Source organism: Pygoscelis adeliae, unplaced genomic scaffold (assembly GCF_000699105.1).
Source record: "Pygoscelis adeliae isolate BGI_AS28 unplaced genomic scaffold, ASM69910v1 Scaffold171, whole genome shotgun sequence".
Lineage (NCBI taxonomy): Eukaryota > Metazoa > Chordata > Aves > Sphenisciformes > Spheniscidae > Pygoscelis > Pygoscelis adeliae.
This window is the reverse complement of record NW_008824186.1, coordinates 2,912,087-2,933,689: the sequence shown is the minus strand read 5'-3', so window position 1 is coordinate 2,933,689 and position 21,603 is coordinate 2,912,087. Positions and strand designations below refer to the sequence as shown.

Here is a 21,603-nt window from a genome sequence, read left to right as displayed (position 1 = left end):
CTCATTAAATACTGACATCATTAAAGCATTTAAGAACATTTTATCCTGAATTACCTCTGAAGATCTCTGTTGTGACCTTTGAATGCTGCTTTCTGCTATATAAAAGTAAGTAAAGAAAACTATGCAGAAAATAGCTTATTTAAGGCACATGACAGTACATTGTTGCACAAGACATAAGGCATCACTTATAAATCACAAATATATTGAGAAATGGTAATGCAACTTGAAGCTTTCGATTCATATGTTGTGTAGAGAGAAACTTTTAGAAAGAAAAATACTGGAGAAAATGCTTTGGGTTTCCATGTTGTTTGACTGATGATGAAAATGAATAGTCGTGTGGGTTGTGCTTGTTCAAAATATTAGAGATGTATTAAAAAACAAGGTTTTCAGAGCACAAACAAAAGCTGGGCATCTGACTCATAGTAGAAGTCAATGAGAGGTGCTTAACTGCCACATAGCTTGTAAATATTTCTGATGTGAGCAAATGTTTATGTTATGAAGATTTATGAAATATGAACTTAGTACTGAGTTAGCTCTTTTATGGTTTCTGCTTGTCAAATGTATGTTTTCTTTAGACAGAAATTTCAAGTTTGTTTTTTTTTTTTTTTAAAGAAGAAAGCCCTCTAATGTAATTTCTAAGTATTGATGACCTATTTTTCCCCCACAGTTTGTCATTGAGAAGACCAAGGCTTACTCTATGAACATTAATTACCTTTTTCATCACATAGGATGTGTATTTTGTTTCCATGTCTTACAGAATAAAGCAATTATGGAACGTGTAACAAACTTGTCAGATACGGTAGTTGGTCTTGAATCATTTATTGGCTCTGAGAGAGAAACCAATCCGTTATACAAGGATTACCACGGTAAGTTCCATCTTTAGCAATGCAAAAAGTCTGCCCCGAGTGTTTCTAGGGCACTTAGCAGCTTACCCTCCAATTGGGTATCTGCTATAAAGTAACATTTGATTTCATTTTAGAATATACCTCTTAAATGTTTCTCCTTGCTAACCGGCCTTGAGTTAGGAAAATTTTCAGTAAAGTGCATTAAGGCTGCAAAGGAAACATGGCAACTCCTTGCATGTTGTCAAGCCGTATTACTGAGGCATGGCTCAATCAGATGTACATCTCAACAGGCAGGCTTTGGGGAATTCACATGCAGAGGAGGCTTGGCAATCATCTGACCAGCGAGCTGAACTTGTCATGAAATCAATACTTTTGATCTGCCAAGTTTTAAATAGAGAACACGGAAAAACATATATTATATTAAGGTGAATGAACTGCTAAATGATGTGCTATATAAACTGTATCTAAGAATAACGTTCTATTTTTCAGCTTTAAGTTACGGCACTTACACATTTAAAGAAATAAATGTGGATATGTGTGGCATATAAAATATGAAACTATTTTTAGTAAAAAGTCATGTAGCCTTTCAAATGATTTATCTTCAAAATGTGCAATGGTGTTTAATCTTGCATTTTGTTTCCCAAAGATTTTGTTAGCTGTTGCAGCAGAACTATTTAAATTTTAAAAGGTTAGAGTAGAAGTTATGCATAGCCAAAGCAGCAAATAACAAACAGTTTTAGCTAATCTGGAGCGGTGCTCTGAGTGTGCATAAATTACAGCTATTATTATTGTGATACTACTGTAGTTCCATGGAAACCTTTAGCTGAAAGTAAACTGCTTATCCAAAACCTGCTGTAAACATGTGAGAATGTGGCAGTGTTTTCCATAGCAGAATATATAGAAAAAGAAGCAAAGATGGTGTTGAGACACCACTGTGTGTATGCAAGCTGTAACTAATAAATCAGAGAAAAATCTTTTTGACTATGAAAATAGTGCACATTTCATGATCTGAAAAAAGGTGAATGAAAAAGAAACCGTGAACAAAAGCTGGAATAATTTGCCTAATTATTTTTCCAACTATATAATCATGATGTGGCATTTGTTTATGCTAACATAATTCTGTCAATTTGATACTCCTTTTCTCAGTACTGAAGAGATCCTTTAAGACAATGTGTGTTTTAGCAGTTATTTCCTGGTTTCCTGTAAAAATGTATGCTAAATCATTTTTGGTACTACTTAATAAAAATTATACGCCAATATACATAGCTTTTGAGGTTTAGGCAATCAATTTAACATTCTAAAAATAGGAATTTTAACAGTTTTAACTTTGTGGATTCTTTTTGCTTAAGAATGTGTTTTAAGAGGATTTATTTACTGCAGATGATGGAAGATTTTGACATTACTCAGGAGAAATTTGATTAAATTATTGCATTATTTAATGAATCCTGCATTAATAATTTTATTAAGCTGCCTGCAAATTTAAGTGGTTGAAAAGTCAATAAAATAACTTAAGAATTACATAGATGATCCTTAAATAAAATTTTTAGAATACTGTGTATAAGCAACCCTGTGTTATACCTGCTGTTCCTATACATAATAATTATACTTTGAACTCAAAAGCCAAACAAATAATTCTTGTATGTCACCAGACTGGGGGCAGTGGTAGAAAGTTTCAAAGGGTAAAAATATTTTTCTAATATTATTGAGAATTTTTGTAATTAGTACCCATAAAAATTATGCTTTTTAAAGTATTTCAATTTTAGGAAACTTTCTTCCCTTATTCTTCCTCTTAAAAAAATAAATAAAACCCTGAAAAAATACTTGCCTTATTTTAAATTGGGGTTTTAGTGTTTGGGGTTTTTCCCACAGCGGCCGTTTTCAAGTAAGATGTCTTTTCTAAATGTTCAGTATTTCCATTTAGATGCTGGCTTTATGCATAGCAAATATAGGCCAGTAATTGAGAAGCCCTGTAGAATTTTCCTGGTTTTCAGATGTAGAAAATCACCCTTAGGTTGTTCAGAAACTATATTAGGCTGCACAAAAACCATCCAGCGTCCTTGTCAGAAAAAATCAGCTTGAGTTGCAGCTGACAGAATGCAGAGCTTGCAGTGCACCTAGTACTGTTAAAAAGATCTGAACAGCTATATAAGCCTCCTGCATGAAGAAAACGTATTTTTCCTAGGATGGCATAAGGGGTTAAAATTTATGGAAAAGCATGATCTAAATCGGTATTTTCCAGAAACTTTTTTAAGTCATTTTCAGGGCGCAAAATGAAGTAGTTCTCATTAGAGTTTCAGTGGTTATCAGTAACCCGTAAGCCTTGTTTTGCTGGCTGCTTACTGGTGCATTTAATAAAATAAAGATCACTCAGTGGTGCCATGGGCAGCATGCAAGGTGATAGCCATATTTGCTTACTGTAAATACAAGAGAAAATCACACACAAACCGGCTGTAGTTTTGACAAGTATCAAGATCCCTCTTTACATCTGTACTTCTGTACCAAAGTGCAATTAGTTTTCCTCGCACAAGGATTTCTGTTTATCTTATTCTGCTTGATTACTTGAGTATAATCGCACCGTTTGCTTCATTGCTCCTGGTAGTAAGCTCCAGTTTAAAAAGGGGAGGATGAGTGTGTGTAAATATACAGAATTCTGCTGTAAGACTCTAATTTATGCATCTGGATGACAGCGTTTTCTTAATTTTTTTCCCTCCTTTACTCTTTCTTTCCACAAGGTTTGGTTCATGTACATCAGATTCCTCGGCTTAATAGCTTGATCTGTGATGTGTCAGACACGAAGGACCTTGCTTTTAGGTTAAAAAGGAAGCTGTTCACCATTGAGGTAAGAGAAACAGTTTTGTTTCACTATTTAGAACCCAAAAGGTGGAGCTAATCCCATCTCTTGTGTTTCGTTTTGTGAAATACAAAAAATATGCATCAGATGTTGTAAATTCATTTCATTCTGGTTTTGCTGTTCAGAACGGTTTTATAAAATATTGTAATATGCCTTCTAATTAAAAATGTCTCATTTGCTGCACTAAATTGGTCTGTTATAAATAGTTTATTTTGGTTTAAAATGTACATAGAAAGTAGGCCACAACCTTCAATAACAAAGCGTGACATGTTTCTAAGGATGTCAGGAGCATATTTAATTAAATGTTAATTACTTGCTCTTACTTGTGTTAGTGGGTGGGAAAGTAGCTACATGTTATTACCCCAGTAGAGGGATTTTAATGTATAATGCTGCCTAAAATTGTGTGTGGTGTGAGGGATAAGTGTCCTTATCAGTATTCAGAAACCATTTTCTTTGCATTACTGAAATCACCTTTCGCTCTTTTATGTCATTTTAAACACAGTATCATTTACACTAATGTCCTTAAGTAAATTTCCTACTAAATTTAAACTTTTTTCTGTGACCTTTATGCAGACAGTCCTGATAGAAGGCAGTAATACAAAAGATGTATTTCATTTTAATCTTGCTAAAGAGCAAATGAACATAGCACTATTAAGCAATTAGAGCTGATGTATTTATTAACCAAGTAATGCTTAGAGATGGAAGATGGCTTTTGGGGTGATGTGATAGTCATTGGTACAGTCTGGGCAAATTTTTTTTAACAAAGACATAAAACAGCCAAGCATCCCTGACAAACCATTTTGTTTAATCTCTTTTCAAATGAAAAGCTCTTAAGCAGGCCACTTGTCTTAACTGCTTGAAACCATAAAAAGAGAGAATTGCCACCAATAAATTAGCATATTTTTTACTCCATCACCAAATGATGGTCAATGTGGCTTGGCACTGCTTTGGTGTTTGGGACTTCACCCTTAAGTGACCACTTTGGCCCTTATTTGACCCTCTGCCCTTTTTAGCTGGCCACTTGATAAGGTAACTTAAGGGTTCTCTCTCTTCACTGCCCCCTCCCCTTCACAATTGCAAGTAGCCCTAACCTATAAATCATTGAAAGGGCCCTATCAAGTGACAAATTAAGGTGCCCTCCTCCTAATTAATGGTCATCAATGTCTTTAATTATCTAATCCTATTGAGAGTAGTTAATAGTTAATCAGGCAGCCAGTTCTTCAGGCAGGTCATCTCTGCATGAGTGCTAGAAGTTTCTCAACTAGAGGTATCCTCTTCAGAAGCCACTTAAAGGCTGATGGAGGGCTTTTTTCCCAAAGACATTCCTTTATAATGTTTCTCACTTTCCAGAGAATGCGGTTAGTGAAACCAGGCACTGCGAGGTATTAAACCATTTTAACAACTGCTTTTGAGCAGTCCATTAGAAACAAAAACCTTAATAGTCTGTGTTTGGTTTTAAAATACAAATGTTCTTACTGTTTTCAGAAGTGCAGAGAAGTGTGCACCCTCATTTCACAGCATAGTAAGTTCTCATTTATTATAGCTATGAATTAGAATATCTGGGGTTTTTTTCCTCACTGTGAATCCTGACTGAGAATATAATCTTTTCTGTCAGCGTATTTGGGATTCTAATTTGTAATGCAATTTGGAAGGAAAAAAAAAACCTTAGCAGGAGGCTCTGTAAAAAGAATTGAATTAGCCATGGGGCAGAAGTGTTGGAAACGGGTGTAGTGGAACTCTTGAAACAACCTGTTGCCCTAGACATGCATAGATGACCCACTTGTATGATTTCTCCCTTCATTGCTCAGCTGCAGCCCCTTTTGAATAACTTCAGGCTTTGTTAGAGATAGGCTTTTTATAAGCTGAACTGACACAAACTAGCCCTTTTTGAACGTTAGATCACTGTCCTACTGTGATCTTCCTGTACACGTTTCACTAATCTATAATACATATGTTTTTCTTCTTCTTACTATTAGGGGAGGCAGACTACAGCTAGGCTGACTAGAGCAATGAGGTCAATAAGAAAATGGGAGCAAGGGAAAATTGAATTAAGAAGGGATGTGAATACAGTCTTTTAAAATGGATTTCTGCAGTTAGAATGTGATGAGTCAGTGGTCAGGTTTGGTTCTGATGGTAAACACATAGAGCAGCACAACAGTGTGTGTTACAAGCAATAGTGTGCTTTATACAAAGTACAACTAAGTTTATGACTTCTTTAGTATGTAACTTAAATGTGAAATGAAAATATATTTTGAGTACATTACGGTTTTTGGAAAGCTTCTGCCTAGTTATATACACAATTTAAGGTAAAAATATTGACCTCTACTTGAAATGCCACTTTAACATCAAATTACATAAGAAAAGTTAGAAATACGCAACCTATGATTTATGGCAAAATTTCTCCAAAAAGAGTTTTTATCATTAGACCATTTTTTTTACAGTTTAAAATAAGGGCATGGGACATGGATTTTTCTCATCTCTGGATTGCTCACCAGTTAAATAACTCTTTATGGTTTGGCCCTCATCAATAAAAAACCTTAAATGTCAAATCCATTTTATTAGATTGCAGTTTTGTGGGAGGGACTCCGCCTCCTTATAGTGTGCAGAATCATTTAACTGTTTCAGTTTTTCTTGTATCTTCTTCGTCAAAATAAGATTGACTGAAATGTATTCTAAAGGGATTCTTTTTAAATTCAGGATGAAAATGTTTTTTAATGAATATTTATGAGTGTTCATTTTCCATTTGTAAATTATGAGGTAGACCCTTTCCAGGAAAACTTGCATGTTTATGGTAAAAGGTGCAGTAGCTATATCAAGCTTTCCCTAATCTTCACACGTTAGTTACTAGCAATATACTATTACATGCAATATTATCAGAGATCTATCTTATGTGCATACCACTTTAAAGGACACAATTTTGAAGTTAGCCTGTCTAATCCTATTTCTTCCCACTTTGGAATCTTAATTAGAAGGAGATAAAAACCATCATTTGACTAAATTATTGTCTTGAATCTGTAGCAAAAGGTATAATCCGCAATTGGGCCAATTAGTGTACCCCATAGTTAGCTATGCTGAGGCAGGAAACTTGATTAGATCTGACACCAGCCTAGTTCCCACTGTTGTTTTGCCAGGTATGATGGTCAGACTTCAAAGGGCTTGAGGCATCAGCAGGGCAAGGTTTGGAGGCCAGCTTAGGTCCGGTCGTTAATCTCTCTGCTAAAACCACAGCAGCCCTCGCACAAAACAAGCTTACACGACACAATCATGCGGTATTAAAGTTTGGGTTGAGTCATGCCAATTTGCCTTTGATTTTCTGATGATTGACTAAAAGATGGCTACATGACTAGACACATACTGAAAGTTTACTGATTAGGTAAGTTCCCCAAATATTTGAAATATTTTTTGATTTCTCAGTTAAATGATATGACAACCCCTTCATCTTAATGAAACTTTTCAGCAGAATTGTTCCTGAAGTACTTTTTGCTTTGTTTGTAGCTCTGAATGTAACTTTTATCAACATTTGATAAATTTTGTAGGAACATTATGTTCATAGTTTTATTTGATAGAACTTTATCTTTGTTGTTCCAAAGCCTCCTGCATCAAAACTAAAGGAATCTGTGCCTAAATTTGATTTTTTCACTCCTCAAAATTTCTAAGGAAACATTGTTTGTCTTTGTTATTTAGGTACATTTACAATTACTCGCAAAAAGGGAATTTCCTCTAATTATTTTCCACCTCACCGTTGAGTAAAGCGCTGTTCCACGGCTGCGATTACATAAGTGTTCCTTTCTTTTGCAGTCTGATTTGTTGAAATATTGCAGTAACAGTGACATGTTTCCATTCTGAGAAAAGCCTAAGGCTGCTTTAGTATTATTCCAAATGATTGAAATTGCCATCTTGCTGACTTTCCCTTGGGCAGCTTAAGGCCTGTTTACTTTTGTATTTGTTTCACATGTTCCCTCTGAGTTTGGCTGGCAGGACATCATTACCTGGTTTGACAAGACAGTTGGAGAAGATTCATATTTGATTAGCCCCCTTTGTTACTGTCTGGTCAACATAAACCTCTGAAATTATGTATTTAAAGTTAAAACTTTTGATAAATTCAGATAAATGTTTGCAAATAGGAAAGTTTCCGAGTTGTTTTTTTTTTAAATTCCCTAGTTTTGCTTTACTGCTGATTTTTTAAGTCTCCAGGTAACAGTCAATTGTTAATAGTACAGAGAATAAGCTTTTTCGTACAAGTTGTATGATATAGTTTGTCTAATAAATAGTTGTTGTGAATTTTTTTTTTATTTATTTTGATCAATACACAAGTAAGAGCCAGCTAATATGATTTTCTTTTTAATGACTATATAACACCTGTGCAAACCAGAATAAAAATCTTTAAAAGACAGCTCAGTTTGAAGCCAAGTGTCATATACTAGTTAAAGAATTGCCACACAGGAAAAATAAGTAAGTTTCCAGAGCTTAATGTATGAGTTCAGGAGATTCTTTCCTGAGAGGTGTTTCCTAACAGAAGGAGAAGAAAGTCAGAATTAGAGGAGTCCTGTGGCAGGAAAGTTGCTGGTTTCTCAGTGGCAGGCAGATACAGTATGGTACTATGGAGCACTCTGCAGTGCATTTTTCCTAGTGGTAATTGCCAGAGTAAAAGGTTATGTCTTTGGAAGGAAACATAATCACAAAAACCAGCAATTGAGTCTAAATAGAATTAAAAAGAAATGTACGATTCCAAAGGCATTAAAATAATGTCCTTTCTTCATCTATCAATAAAGGACTATAAGAAAATTAATGATTGCCAAAATAAGCAAGATTTAATTGCAACTCCAGATATTCATGTGTCTGTTATGTGTCCAGCATTGGTATTTGGAAGAAGACTTAAAACTCTTTTATTTTAAGATGGTGAATTTGGCAATTAAAACCAGGAAATACGTCTTAGGTAGCTTCCATCTGAAATCTCTGTATTTCTACTCTTTTTTTTTCCATCCTGTCCCTTTTCATTGCTTATTTTATACAGACTACACTGTAGTAAACTTATTTGCAAAGGAGAAGTGCAGTTAGCCACTGCTGTAGATTATTTACCAAAACAGGTGGGTAAGACCAAGTCAGAACTGATGTCTGCAGTGCTTCAGTGTGGTATTAGCACAGCACAAGTTTGGTCCTAAGTGACTCAGGAGATGGTGATGTCACTGAATGCCAGAACTGTGCTCCCAGAAACATTGTGTAATTATTCATTAAACGCATCAAGAACAGGTATGGACATAATGATTTAGGGTTATTCGTGAGCTATTTCTTCTGGAGGAACAAGTCAACCCTGTCACCAGTACATATAGGATCAGCATGTATTTAAAATACGCACGTGCCATACCAACCTCTGTATCGGTGAGAATTAGAAAGTGTTCACTGTACCTCTAATAGCATCACTTCTTATAGGCTTCTTCCAAGAAAATTTGAAGCAGCCTTCGTTAATGACTCACCCTAATCCTGATTATATTTCACTGATGTTTATGAAGTTGAGTAATTTTGTAAATAAACAAATGCATTTGAATTAATGAACTATTTTAGGCACTATTTTAGCAAAAAGAAGCTGTGAGCCTGAGAGCTGACAAAAGGCAAAACATTGGTTTATTAGAAATTTAAGTAAGGTGATAGTTCTATAGCAATCAGTCAGTAAAACATGGAAGTGAATTCTTGTTTGCTGAGATAAAGTTCACACAATGTAACACCAAGGTTAATATATGCTACACGATACATGTTGTAATACTGGGAGCTTAGTCAATATACCTTCCTATATAGATAAAAGCAACTCTGTATTTTAAGATCATGCACTGGTAACATTGCAACTTGATGCCATGTTAGGGCCTTACAACCTCAGAATGGAACCTGCTTTTACCAAGTCAGAGGGTAACAAGGTTGTGACTGCCTGGCTGCCCAGTGCCTGCAGCATGGATGAAACTTTACAGGTATTCCTGGTTCAAAGGTGAGACAGAACTTCTCTGAAGTGTTACAGAAAGTGTATTTCTTTCATCTTCTAATGTAATAAAATCTTCGGGGCCTCTTGTCCCCATGTATTTGAGAACACAAGTACCCTTGGGGCTTACATGGAAAACTTCTCTTTCTCCTCCGCCTGCCTTGAGCAGATAGCATCATACCTGGCAAACTCTAGTACTGGATGCTCCACTTCAGCTCAGGGACTCAAATGCAGGGAACTCTGCATATAAAACTAAACTTTCTAATAGAGAGAGGTAAAACTTTGTAATAAAATTCAGCTGAAATTTATGCCAGTCAAACCACTGTTGCGTTGATTTTTCCTGTCCATTTTCCCTATGATATTAATAAAGACATTACCACTGGATTATTTAAACATGGATCAAAAGATAGCAATTAGAACACCGTAACATTTTCTTAATCTAAAATTAATAATACTGCAAAAAGATTCTCCTGCAAAACTAATTCTGTCATAATTCCAAGCTCCATTCTGCATTATTTCATCTAGTAGCCAGTTCAGGTTCTCCTTACCTGGTATGGTGTACTTCACTGAATTGTTTTGTCAGACGCTGTCAAGCCAACCTACCATTGTTAAAGAAAATCAAACTAAATCATTTTGGCATGAGCCTTCCAGGGATAAGGCACAGAATATGAAGGGTTTGATGAAATCAAGGATTTGATTTCAATATTGTAAAAGACTGCCTGTCAAAAATGTATTACATTCTTTCAAACAATTTTGAATAAATAAATGTGTTTAAAATTGTGACAGTACAATTTAGGTAAAGTTTTGGGAGATATTTTTAAATGATAATAACTCGAGGTAAAACAATACTTGGAGTGCTCCTATTTAAAAAACCCTTGGAATGCTAAGAGTACATAGAACTGAAATCAAGTAATAAGTTGTATGTGGTATATGGAATTTCAGAACACTTGTCTCTTGTGAACATGTGGAAGAATTTAATTTGAAAATATCACCTTCTTATTGTGTAATACCGAATCAATTAAATTATTTCAATATTCTGAAGATGAATACAGGAAGGTACCGTTAACTTTTAGATTGCGTATGAAGATTTGTAATATCCTGAAATTTATTTCATAATTAATTTTGTTTTATGGGTTGTTTGACATTATACAAGTATAACATGAGGGCTCCATCCAATTTTTCAAAACTTTAACACTTATAATACAGTGTATTTGCAGTTCATTGTCAGTAAACAGAACTCTCATATATTTTTATTTAAACAAATAATTATGTTGTTTAGTAATATTTATACCATAATTGTGTTGTCGCAATGGAAGAACATGCAACAAAGCCATTAATGCAATTAAAGGTCACTTGTACATATTGTAATGGACTGCTCATTCACAGGATCTGTGTTAAGGGTCAGTGCTGCAGCATGAAATGGATTGGCCTTGTTCAGTCTGTAAATAAATGGGTCAACTTATCTTGTATTTGCCAGACAAATAAAGTAGTTGACATATTCCCACTTTCTTAGTATTAGAAGACAGGTAGGCTAAAGAGATCTTTCGTAAAAATGTTGGTTGGTAAAGATTAAAAAACTCTTTATCTACAGGGATTATATTTTTCACTAAAGTAGTAGTGCTTTTTAGACAAAAGTCTGTGGGTATAAGTTAAAGGTCTGTGGGTGTAAGTTAGAAAGATATTGATGGTGAGTTACTAAGAAACAAAAAGAGTTAAGCACGATATTCATAGTAGTTCTCAGCAGGAGCTGAGTGCCACCTCCATTAAGTGCTCTTTAAAATACCGCCAATTTTTAATAAAAATAGGATATTTCATAATTGTATAATTTTCTCACTTTCAAATAATAGCGAATTCAATCATGCCATTACACAATAAAACAGATCTCTGAATTTTATATATCTCTGTAAATGCAGGAAAATAAAAATTAAAGCTTATAGGAAGTCACATTTCCTCAACCACAGGCCTCTATCATATACGAACCTTACTGAAATGCACTGAAGTAGGAGTTCAGGGCTGTTACTGAAAAGTTGAGAATAGGATGACTTTGCATCTCTACATGGAAGATGGGCATCCATCTGGATCTTCTTGTCTCAGTACTGTTTGTTATGCTTTTGATTATTGATCTTTGGGTAGAAAGTGATTCGAAGTGCCCTGTAAACTAGGAAACTGTAAGATAGCCCATCAAAAACTTGGAAAGGGTTAAAATGTCATTTTGTAGGAAAACAGAGCAATGTTGCCAAATGTTTGCTATGACTAGTAACATGCTTAATCAAACAAATTCCAAAATGTTTTAGTGTAATTTTGCAAATTCAAGATTAAGGGATAATATTTCCAGTCTTATGAAAATACTAGTGATTTTGGATGAACATAAATCTGTAAGGAAACCACAAATTTATGGTTTCTTTAAATTTTTCACCTCTACAAAACTGTTCCATACCATTTTGCTGATCTGTTTATTTTACTGATTCACAAAGAATATTACCCTTTACTGAACTGTTAACATACAGGAACATTGTTTTACTTTATTTTTATTGAGGGCAAACCAGTCTTATTATTCTTAGTCTGAAAGACTTAACAGAAGTGCCAAAAAGAGACAGGAGAAAAAAAAAATATACATAGACTGCAAAGTACTGTAGGTGAAGAAAAAAATGTTCTATAACCGTTGGGCAAATACTGCTTCCTGCTTTGGCCAAATTATGGGGTATTATTTGTGACTGAATTCCAGAGCACATTTTATTTTGATATTCCCGGCCAAGAGGAGTGTGCAAAAAGTAGATTGTCATAAGCAAAATGGCTGAGGACTACAGTGCCTAAGGCATAAATACACTTAGATTTTGGTCGTGCCATCTTTAATGTTCTCTTTCTCATAGTTGTTTTAGTTGCATGTTTTTGATTTTTTTTTTTAAATTTGCTTATTCTTGGTTGTATTACATATGGTTTTCAGAGGATTCTGTTATCATGTGTAATGCAATTTAAAATTTCTCATTCCATGTTAAAACCCAACAGCTTTTGAAGTACCAAGCGAGACTGTCTCCAAGAAGAAAAATATTATTTATTGCATTTAAAGGGGTATTTCTGGCCAGCTTAACATTAATATAATATTAACCCCGTTCAGAATAATAACTTGAATTTGAATGGCTTTACCAAGTAACAGTTCAGCTCCCTCTTTCCTCATTCCTTCCTTCCGAAGAAAGTGAGCAGTAATTGTATAGTGTACAATAACTAAAGCTTTGTATTGATGTCCATAAATACATAAATAAATAAAGTGGATTTGGGTGCCAACTTATACCAGCCATAGACTGCTTGACTTTCAGAAAACAGCTGGTAGTGCTCGCTGAAAATAATTCACTTTAAATGCCACTTTAAATACCATTTCAGGTATTTAAGGTTTGAGAAACCTATGGTTTTTAGCTTATGAAAATACTTTCTATTGGATCTTCATCTTCTTTTATCCTGCTTCAAGTCTGTTATAGCAAAGATTACTGAAGAATTTTCACTCTGACATTCATAAAATTTGTATGTTTACAAAACAGTTACCAAATGGACTTACCTTTCTCTCATATTAAACCACTAATCTTTGGGCAGTAAGTCTGCTTGAGTCATGTTTAAGAGTGAAAGCAGAAAACAAAAATAAAGAACAGATTGTCACTTTTAAGTGGGAAGATGTGAGTATTGCTGCGCAAGAGAAATCAGTTTCACTTTGCATCCAAAACAGTGCTTGCTATTCTTAAAATAACCTGATTGCTTAATATTTAAAGTTCTAAGACCTTCAGTAATCTTTGCTCAGGAGCTGTACATTCACTTGTTCTGAAAAAGATAGGCTTTGTGTGACTTGCATATGAACGTTTGAGATGGACAACTTGGCCACGGTAGCTGAGTCTTGAGGGGACTTCTGAAGTCTCCATGATATACCCGGAATACCTACTGCGGGTTTGAATAGAACCTTAATGGTGTGTTTGTAAGCAAAACATTTCATGTGATTGGATAATGGCTATACAGTGACTTGCCATGTCGTTGGGTTGGCTCCAGACTCTCCAGCTGGAGGAGTTAAGGACTATGCAGTTGGCAGATAGGCTTGGGGCCGGTGAGTGGCGGAAAAACTTGTTAACAACGGCGGTTGCAATCCACGGTTCTCAGTCAAGGATTACAGTGTTCCAGTATAGTTTTCGGACACACACCCTTACTTGCTTTTATTTGTGAGCCAACACAATTAGATGAACAAAGAGGAAAAGTTTTGGCTGTGTACTGAGTCTCGCTGGTATTTCATGCTTTTAAGGGCTTCTACGTGCAGCCTGAAGTTTCTATGGTTACCTGCGTATTGGTGGAAAGTATAGCAGAATATGATGATTTAATACAATATTCACCCCTTTTTATTTTAAATCATGTATCACATAAGAGTGGAAAAGATTAAACTAGGGAAGACCTTGTTCTGTTATTTTTGTTGGCCTAAAGACATAGGTGTCCTGAATTCGCAGTGCTCACCTGCAGATTGAGACTGGGAACCAAGTAGGGTATGGTGAAGCTACACTCTCGGGACTGACCAAGGAAAGTCTGCTCATAGCTATAGCCACAGCTTGTCCCGATCTTGATATACGGTATGTGTGATGTATAGAATAAACACATCCCTCAGCCACTTGAGCCGCCATATGTTACTAACTGAGCAGCATTTTCTTTTCAGCTCTTTATTATGTGGTATTTGTTATCCATTGGTTGCATCTCTTCTTTCATTGTTTTCTTAGGGTTTTAGTAATGTGTTGCTTAATCAATAAACACCGTAGCCTCTTAAGTCAGTTATATCTCAGGTCCACAACGTAAAGCTCCTGAGGCAACATCATATACTTCTTAATCAGTACTTTTCACCTTTTAGTATAAGGCTTTGTAATTCTGGGTGGGTTACAGGTTTCCTATGCTGCCTCAAATGCCCTTTCACAACCCTTTTGCTACCAGAGTAGTGTGACAGGAGTTATATGAGCTTTTGCTGCTGTAATATAGGGAAAAATGGCTCTACTTCTAGGATGAGTGTTTATTAAGAGATACAAACCGGTACTTAATTTGTAATTCTTGTTGCTGTTAAAATAAGGAATTAATAAGAAGGAAATCTAATATTTGTATTTAGATCTGATCCTCAATAGTAGCATAGCCATGGGCTGTTTGTGCTTGGTCTATATCATCTAGACTAAAAATAGCCTTCCTGTCATTTTATTGCCAGAGTTTTAGCTACTCCTTTAATTCTGTTTAAAAATGGATGGAGAGAAAGACAGCATAAATATTGAATGTGTGCAGATATTACAGTAAGTAACTAACAGGAGATTCCTGATGCTTTGAAGAGCTGTATAGTTAAATGGAATTCACATTTTGCTTAAATAGACTTTTTTTTAATTATTATCATCTTTAAATGTATTAGGTTAATTTCTATTTTTGTATTTGTATCATTAAAATAGCTATTTTTAAATATCTAGGCATTAACATATATTTGCTTTATTTTTATTAGTGACCTGCTTAGGTTTTGTTCTTTTTAGGTTTCCTTTACATTTTGGTAAGAAATTACTGATGAGGTATTTCGTTTCTCATCAGTTAAATAAAAAGCCACATTATTTCTAATTTTTCTTTTCATAAAGTGAGTTTTTGCAGAGTAAGAAGAAAGTCACTACTGCCTGCTAAAATCTTGATAATTTTGTTATGTTTTGGTTTTTGTAAACCTGTGGAAACAGCGAAGGAAGAACTGGCTTGTTCTTGTTCTGTCTGTCCTAAGAAAACATGGGCTACTTTAGGAACTTTCAGGACCACAGTTATAGTTTGGAAAAGACACAGTTTTGAGGTGGACTTGCATCTGTGTTGTCTTTTTCCTGATCTGAGAAGGGCTTTCTGGCTTTGAAAAAGCCATGAGAATTAGATTCAGGTTACTGAAACGCCCCTAATGCAAAAGAAAATTTTTGCTGTGTTTGTAGAGTTAGGCTCTAAGGTAGAAGGGTTACACTGAAAGGATTTTGTCAGTGGATTACTTATATAAGAAACACATTTTCCTTGTGTAGTCTGAACAAAAATGTATACATGTACCATGGTGCCTTCTGCTTTTGCTTCTCCTGTCTTGCTCATCCACACCATAGTGTGTATTTGCATTCTTTAGGACAATATTATTCTGCACACTCCATTTAGGAGTTGTTTGTGCTCACACAAATACATGTATCTGGAATACTTTCTTGTAGCATTTATTTGGTTTTCATTATTTTTTGTTTCTCGAGTTTGTGTTTTGAAATTATATTGTTACTTTACAAATTCATCCAAAATATTAGCATTTATTGAAGGTGCAGTAAGAGAAGTGTTTGAATGTAAGTTATGTTAACTGCTGCTTTTATGGAAGGTTGTTGGTGTTGTTACAAATGAGATTATGAAAAGAGAAGCAATCAATGTTGCAGTTTTTACATTAGAGCATCCGAAGTGAAGTGAATAATTGCATTCCATCAGTTGCAAGTGCATAGCGTTGACATAGGAGGGTATCAGTTTTCAGAACTGATAATCAAAACAGAGTATTTACTGGCAAAAATTAGGCATAACTGGAGTATTGTTATACGTATAGTCTAGAGATCTGGTAAAAATATTTATAAATAAAGCAGAATTTGTACAAAGCCAGAAATAGTCAGAGATCATTTTTATTGAGAGAAGTATTGCTGTTTCTATGAAGCATTTAGTTAATGAATATTCAAACTATTTTATGAGTATTTTTTAAGCTTTTTTTCCTAAAAGAGGAAGTATGGTTCCATACAAAATTACATTCCTAAAAGATTTACTGTTCTCAGCATAATAAAAATATTGTAAAATTACTTCCTATCTTGAAAAATCAAACCAGCTATTCTTGTTTCAAGTTTCATCTAATATATTGTTCCGTATGGTTGTATGATAAACACGTTATTCCTTGAACAGGAATTAAGAGTAAAGCTGCCAGGAAGGGGTTTTGTTGTCAGAGTAGTCCCCGCCTCATGTTTTGTAAGAGATTTCATGGTCCCATTGTAAAGAGTGGATGATTTAAAACGTGTTCCCAAGATAAACTTTCCCATTGTCATTAATGAGGATGGATAATACTGAGTGACAAGTGCATTAGGAATGACACAGAAAGAGCTGTTAGATTTGTCAGAGCATATCACTTCAGGCAATGAAACTTGAGGACATTCTCTTTTAGCAATTTTTTGCTATTTATTAGAGAACCAAGGATTGTGATTGCTCACACAGGTGGATTTTACTGGTTTGTTCATTAAATATTTAGGTACCTTTGAAAAGGTAAAGATGATAAATATGACCATTATACTCCACTGTGAGGGGTGCCAATGGTTGCTTTGCTTACAAAGAATTCAGCAAAACTAATATACCTTTTATTTGTTTTCAAAATGTTTATTTGGTGGATAATTTTTAATTTGCAATATTTTTACTGAACAGGAATATTTAAAGTTATATAATAAGAAATGCTCTGAACTGTCATAGTGAAGCTTCTGGGATAAAGAAGCTTAAAATTAGGACACTATACATGTAATTTACATTGACTTAAAAAATTGTATTTCTCCACAGAGAAAGACGTTTTAAATATTTATCTCTGAATAATTAATAATGTATGACTTTTTCTGGTGTTTAAAATCTTTCCAAACTACAACATGCCTATCAATTTCCATTTTGAACATGCAATTGGTCACTTTTTCGCCTTGATTCATCTTGCCTGGCTGCCAACCAAATTTTGCCTCTGTGTACCTTCTTGACACTAATAATGACTGAGTTTCTGTTCGTTTGCGTGCAAGATTTCCCAAGCGGCAGTTTGGGGCTGGGATAAACTATCTATCATGATTGTGTACAACTAATCTGCCTCAACCAAACCACCCAATGATTGAAATTGCATTTGACAATTCACCTCTCCTTGGCGTGCCTGAGGTGAACATAGCTACAGACCATCCCCGGAAGGGCACAGCAACTCCTCCATATGTTGGGGAGGATCCTTTTATTTGTGTCAAGAGACTTTTAGCAAAGCATGTATAGGCAGAGATTATTTTTTTTCTTAGATTTCCTTGTTTTCAGATACATGGCTGCTGCTTTCTCCTAACCAAAGCATTTTGGGTTTGTGAAGCATTTTCTGGTTTTTGATTCATTAAAGCTGTTAAAACTCTTTCTCTGAGATTTACCAGTGCGATATCGGATGTATAGGAGATTAAAAATTCAAGAGGTGTTTAAAACGTCCTGTATTGTTTGTTAGAACGTTATGCTATTAATAGACCAGTAGTGCTAGTCAAACATCAGACAAGATGCCTGTTACCGTGTTGACCTTTACCAAAGCTTACACCTGCTTGGAGCATTCTGATAGTACAGAACCTAAGAAAGAATGACAAAGCAAAATCTGCTTCTGTCATATAAGAACTCTTTTAATTCTTTTCCAAATGTTAAATTAATTCATAGTGTTTATACTTACTGGTTTGAAAAGCTGTGTGTGCAAATATGATCTGACAAAACAGACCCTTTATTTCTGGGTACGATTACTCAAATAATCTTCAGAGTAAAAAGCTTTCGAGGATTGCTTTTTGCTAAGTATTGTCCTTTTTGTACGAAGTCACTTCTGTCATAATAATTTAATAGTCTGTGTCATCAGGAGTGCTACTTTTCATTAGTGATGTGTATCATTAGTTTCATCGGATATAATTAATCTGTTGAAATACAAAGTTTCTGAATAGTTAGGGTAATAAAATTCTATTTCTAGGGAGACAATTTCTTTGTAGTTTTCTGTTATAGTTCAGTTTATTGAGTTAAAACATACACTGTTTTAATAAACGGGTTCCTTCCAACTCGAGATATTCTATGATTCTGTGATAATCCAGATAGAAGATACTGAAGAATTGCAGTCTGGAATATGTTTTGATTTCTCACTGTTTTGTGTAACAGCGTGTTTTGCTGTATTTGTGTATTTCAACAGAAGCATAATGATCTGCAGTCAAATTGTGCTTTCAAATAAGTACAGTCTGTTCCTGTTGCTGAAAAGGGGGGTTTCAGTGGTGCACTCATAAAGGCATGACTATCAGCCTAATTTTCCTTCTGACACATCAAGTCATACTTCTCTCCTTTCTTAAAACTGAAATACGTTTTTTCAAGCACTTTCATTCAGCAGATTAAGTTCACGCTGAATTAATAATCTTTTTGAAATGCTTGACAGCTGAATGTAGTACATGTATCTATCTTAGTTGTGGGGAGGAAGCGAAGTAATATGGGTATCATGCATTCTGTGGCATTTCCAGCCAACAAGTCCAGAAGAATCAGGACCCTTTTGAATATATAAATCATTAATCTTAGTAACCGGCTGCTCTGAAGACGGGGAAGAATAACTCAGCCACACAGCCATGTTCAGTTCACTTGTTACAGTAGCAGTGTACTAAATCTACCCATAATTTACGTTCTGCTTTCCATATTTATTCATTTATTTATTATAATTAATTTTGTTTTCAACCTTTTTTCTTTGAGTGTATCTCTGGCAGAACACAGTGCCCTGTGTAGATACTGCTATCTCTAAACCAGCTCTCGTGTACAAAAAGCAATACTGCCATGTTAGACCTGGTAGCCCAAGCAGAGCACCCACTTAACCACAGCTGTTTGCACCATATTGCCTCGACATGTTCTTGTTCTTTGTAGTAACTATTTGGTTTGTACACAATTCCGGAACTTCTGTTTCTCTCTTGGTAGTAACCATAACTTATTAAAGAATAACTTCTTAAATTTTTAGTCTGGATTTGAGATTTTCTTGTGTATTCTTTCCTGTGTGTCATCAAAGATTTATGCTGTGACTTGGCATAATGACCTTCCTCATATGTAATAGTTCTTGTCCACATCAGACGAAACAGTTGTCATAAAAAAAATGAGGTCTTTTTCAGGCCTCTGCTATTACGTATTAAATAGCTATACTGGTTTTGTGGTCTATAAAACAATATTAAAGGGGTTTGGAGGTGGCAGAGGAGTTCCATCCTGTTACCACTGCAGCACCAATGAAATTAAGGGAGAGTGATTTGCATTGTTGGGGTCTGCAAATTCATCAACAGTTTGAAAAATGAAAAGTTCATATCCTGCTATTCATATTAAAGTAAGGATTGATGCTGGTTCGGGAGTTTTTCTTTAATCTTGTTTAAAAGGAGTTTGATGCTGCGTTAGCAATAGATTCCTAAAATGAAGTATCACAATTCCAGTTACTTAGACATTTTCAATTTTTATGCAAAAACTTACAAATCTGACATTAGAAGTGACTACAGGTTTAAAAATAATTTGAAAATAAAGAGCATAGCAGTCTGTGATACTTTTATGATATATTTTAATCTAAATCTTGAAACATTGGTGAACTGCTGATTTTTGAAAACATTGTCTATAAAAAAAGATCATTTTGCTTACGATGACTTACAAGTATATATCTGCTTGTCTTGATCAATTCCTCTGTGTTAGTCTGAGCCCTTTAGTCACTTCTCGGTGCTTAGATTTTCTTTTTTGTTTCAATAGTCCAATTTTGATTTCTTAGATAGTTTCTATGTGACAGTTCCTTGTCTATCTAGAAATGTACGTGACAGCTCCTTTCTGGGAATACTGAGTGGCAGTGACTGAAAAGGCAGATTGGTGGTTTTATATCGTGCCGTTTTGTAGTACTATGATTTTGACTTCTGGTGTGTTCAGGCATGTTAATTATCCAAGAATGGTTTGTGACTTATGACTTCGACAAAAACCTAAGATTAGTAATATGTTAAATATATGGTAACTTGATCAACTACACTTCTGGGACTAAGTTTGTTGACCACTTCCTAATTCTTAACAGTTAGCCTTAAAATGGAGAATTTTTTATAAATCTATGTATTAAAGTGTTCAAGATACTTTGTTATCTGCACCAGTTTTGTTAGCAGATAGGTCATAGTGTCCTGATACGTGCTGATGGCTTAGCCTGGTGTATTTTGTATTTACCAAAGGTCTGATTTTGAAATTATTGAATAAATTATTTTGGTAGCATTGTAAGCATGATTTCCTGTCAGTTATTACTTCCTATCACTTAGGTATATCTTGCAGTTTTACATAGTTTGTTAAACATAATTATGTAGTGTGGTTATTTCATGTATCATATTAGATATTCAAGAAAGATGTGCATTGTAAAGAACAGGTGAAGCTGTCCAAAATGAGAAAAAATAATGTGTTAACTTTTTTTAAAATAAGCAGCAAGCTTTAAAAAAAATCTGACTTTTTTTTAAATAATCTTGTCAACTTTCATTATACACTTAAATTTATTTCATTTGTCTTCTCACACGCAGTTATGCCCTCCTCACCAACTAGTTCTGACCTTAGGATCTCTAAATGTACTTATGTGCAATTATAGTAGTCATCAAACATTCCATTTTAAGATGAAAATGTAGTTATTTGCAATTTCTTCCAAGCAACTTCTCTATATTAATCTAAATAAGATCATTAGATGGCCCTGTGTAAAGTATTTACAGGCAAAAAGAAGTTCTTTTAGTAAAAAAATTATTTCCATGGATTTCTTCATGTTGTTTCAGTGATGCATATTGATACAGTTTTTATAATTCAAGCATTTCAACCATTGCTGACATAGGCTTTAAATGCTTGCACATTTGAATATAGCATATACAATATGGCGTGTATAAATGGTGTCATATCTCACTACATCTTTCCACTTGAAGTCAGTAGTGCCCAAGCTAGATCACAAAACTTGTCTATCCTCTTGAATGTCACTTGTGCATGGCATTTTAGGCTTTAAAAGTGCAGTACCTATCTTTGAAACATTTTAAACCAGTATCAGACAAGACTGTTGGGATATAATGAATGTTTTTATATATGAAAAATAAATATTTCCCGTTTTGAAAAATTGAATGCAAGTTACTGGAAAGTTACAACCTAAATAAATTTATAAATTAGATAACTATTATGGTAGC

The 21,603-nt window shown here is 34.6% G+C and overlaps 1 protein-coding gene across 1 annotated transcript in view; it reads left to right on the top strand.

Moving 5' to 3' along the window:
* Positions 1-21,603, top strand: part of ELP4 (elongator acetyltransferase complex subunit 4) — a 154,819-nt gene that overhangs the window by 67,785 nt on the left and 65,431 nt on the right. Inside the window, exons 9-10 of the mRNA XM_009334580.1 lie at positions 758-866; positions 3,578-3,684. Of these exons, the coding sequence (XP_009332855.1) occupies positions 758-866; positions 3,578-3,684 (216 nt within the window). The remainder of the gene's footprint in view (positions 1-757; positions 867-3,577; positions 3,685-21,603) is intronic.